Genomic DNA, 1,616 nt, shown 5'->3' with positions numbered 1-1,616 from the left:
CTCCTTTGCTCCTCTTTTAAATATATATATATATATATTAATTGATTTCAGAGAGGAAGGGAGAGGGAGAGTTAGAAACATCAATGATGAGAGAGAATCATTGATCGGCTGCCTTCCACGCCCCCTACTGGGGATCATTTGGCTTTGCCATCCATGTTTTGAGTGATATTGGTTTGTAATTTACCTTTATAACACGAGAAAAGGTTTTGGTGTCAAGGTTGTACTAATTTCTAACATAAATTGTGGAGTAGTGTTTTATTTTTCTTCTATTCTTTGGAAGAGTTTGTATAAGATTGAAGCCATCTGTTCTTCAATTTTTTAAACAAACACAAAAGTGTAAAAATTACAAAGGGAAAGCTAATTTTTTCCTCCTGCATTAGAATTAAGAAGTTCTATTCCTTAGTATAATATAAAGAGAGTGAAAATATAACTGAGAGATCATTGTAATATGTCTAATTGGCAAAGGACTAACATGTGCCGATTACCTTAAAATTTCTACAAATCACTAAGAAACAATCAAATATAAAAATAATCTACATAATTTCATCCTAATTATTGTTCCACTTATCCTATGTAGATAATAATTTTATTAATTTCATTTAAATCACTCCAGTGTAGTATTTAATCTTGTAGATTTTTATTGTTTATTTAAGCAGTTTCTTATTTTATGAATATGGATTTTCCCTAATTTTTTGCTATTTTTAAATATTGCCACAGGCGCTCTCCCTCCCAGGAGCACACATACACCCCCCCCTTTCTTTTCCTTTTTCTTCTTCTCACCCGCCCCCCCCACCCCACCCCCAGTCACTTTACCATTGGTTTCCTCACTCCAAAGCTCCAAGGACCCAGAGTCATCTGATCTAGTTCACGTTCAGATGGACAACTCCATAGGAAGCTTCACTTCGAGCCAGTTGGGTAATCAGCTGGAGCCTTTGGGTTTGCAGGAAGCAAGGCGCTTGTTTAAAGAACAGGCAACGTACCCAGTACTGGGCCGGCAGAATTCGGTAGAGAGTTTGTGATTTCGCTTGAGGACCAGTGTTGTCCACCAGTGCAGGCTCTACCTGGCTAGGACGCTGTATGATGTGAGAAACTCCGCTTACGGGGCACAGCGACGTCTGACACACCGTGCTCGACCTCAAGGGACATTTACTTCTTGAGCTCTTTGTACTTATAGAGTATCTTTTCTTCTGGATCTTCCTTAATTGTTCATCCTCACGGGGGATGGGGAGCAAACCCGCAACCCACAAGCCCTTGACTGGGAATCGAACCTGCGACCCTTCCATTCGGGAAGTGGGGGGGAGAAAGAGAGAGGGAGGAATGCTCTAACCACTGAGCAACCGGCCAGGGCAAAACCTTAAGACTTCATTTTGCTGAGTGGGAGCGGGGACTTTGAAATCTCGGGACCCAATGCATTCAGAGGAGCCCCCAAGGCAGACCCTTCCCACGGACGGCTATGTAAATGAGAACTGAGGTTTGCTCTTCTGATTGGGGAGAACTGGAGAAGGCGGTCCCCCTGCCGGCGTGTTCATTGGGAGCGGGGCCTGCCTATCACCGGTAACCGGAGCCGAGAGCGTCCCGGCGGCCAATGGGAAGGCGCTGCCGGGCGGCCGCCAAGT

At 43.9% G+C, this 1,616-nt stretch overlaps 2 protein-coding genes across 2 annotated transcripts in view; one reads left to right on the top strand and one right to left on the bottom strand.

Annotated features, from left to right (window-relative positions):
• The window catches only part of GUCY2C (guanylate cyclase 2C), an 81,743-nt gene extending 80,133 nt beyond the window's left edge, over positions 1-1,610 (bottom strand). The window contains exon 1 of the mRNA XM_014540187.1: positions 814-1,610. The gene's annotated coding sequence lies outside the window, so the exon portion shown is untranslated. The remainder of the gene's footprint in view (positions 1-813) is intronic.
• LOC102262693 (histone H2A.J) overlaps positions 876-1,616 on the top strand; it is a 1,389-nt gene continuing 648 nt past the window's right edge. The window contains exon 1 of the mRNA XM_014540139.1: positions 876-1,004. Within this exon, the coding sequence (XP_014395625.1) occupies positions 876-1,004 (129 nt within the window). The remainder of the gene's footprint in view (positions 1,005-1,616) is intronic.

This window comes from Myotis brandtii, unplaced genomic scaffold, assembly GCF_000412655.1.
Source record: "Myotis brandtii unplaced genomic scaffold, ASM41265v1 scaffold237, whole genome shotgun sequence".
NCBI classification, from domain to species: domain Eukaryota; kingdom Metazoa; phylum Chordata; class Mammalia; order Chiroptera; family Vespertilionidae; genus Myotis; species Myotis brandtii.
This window is presented reverse-complemented; position numbering and strand designations above follow the sequence as displayed.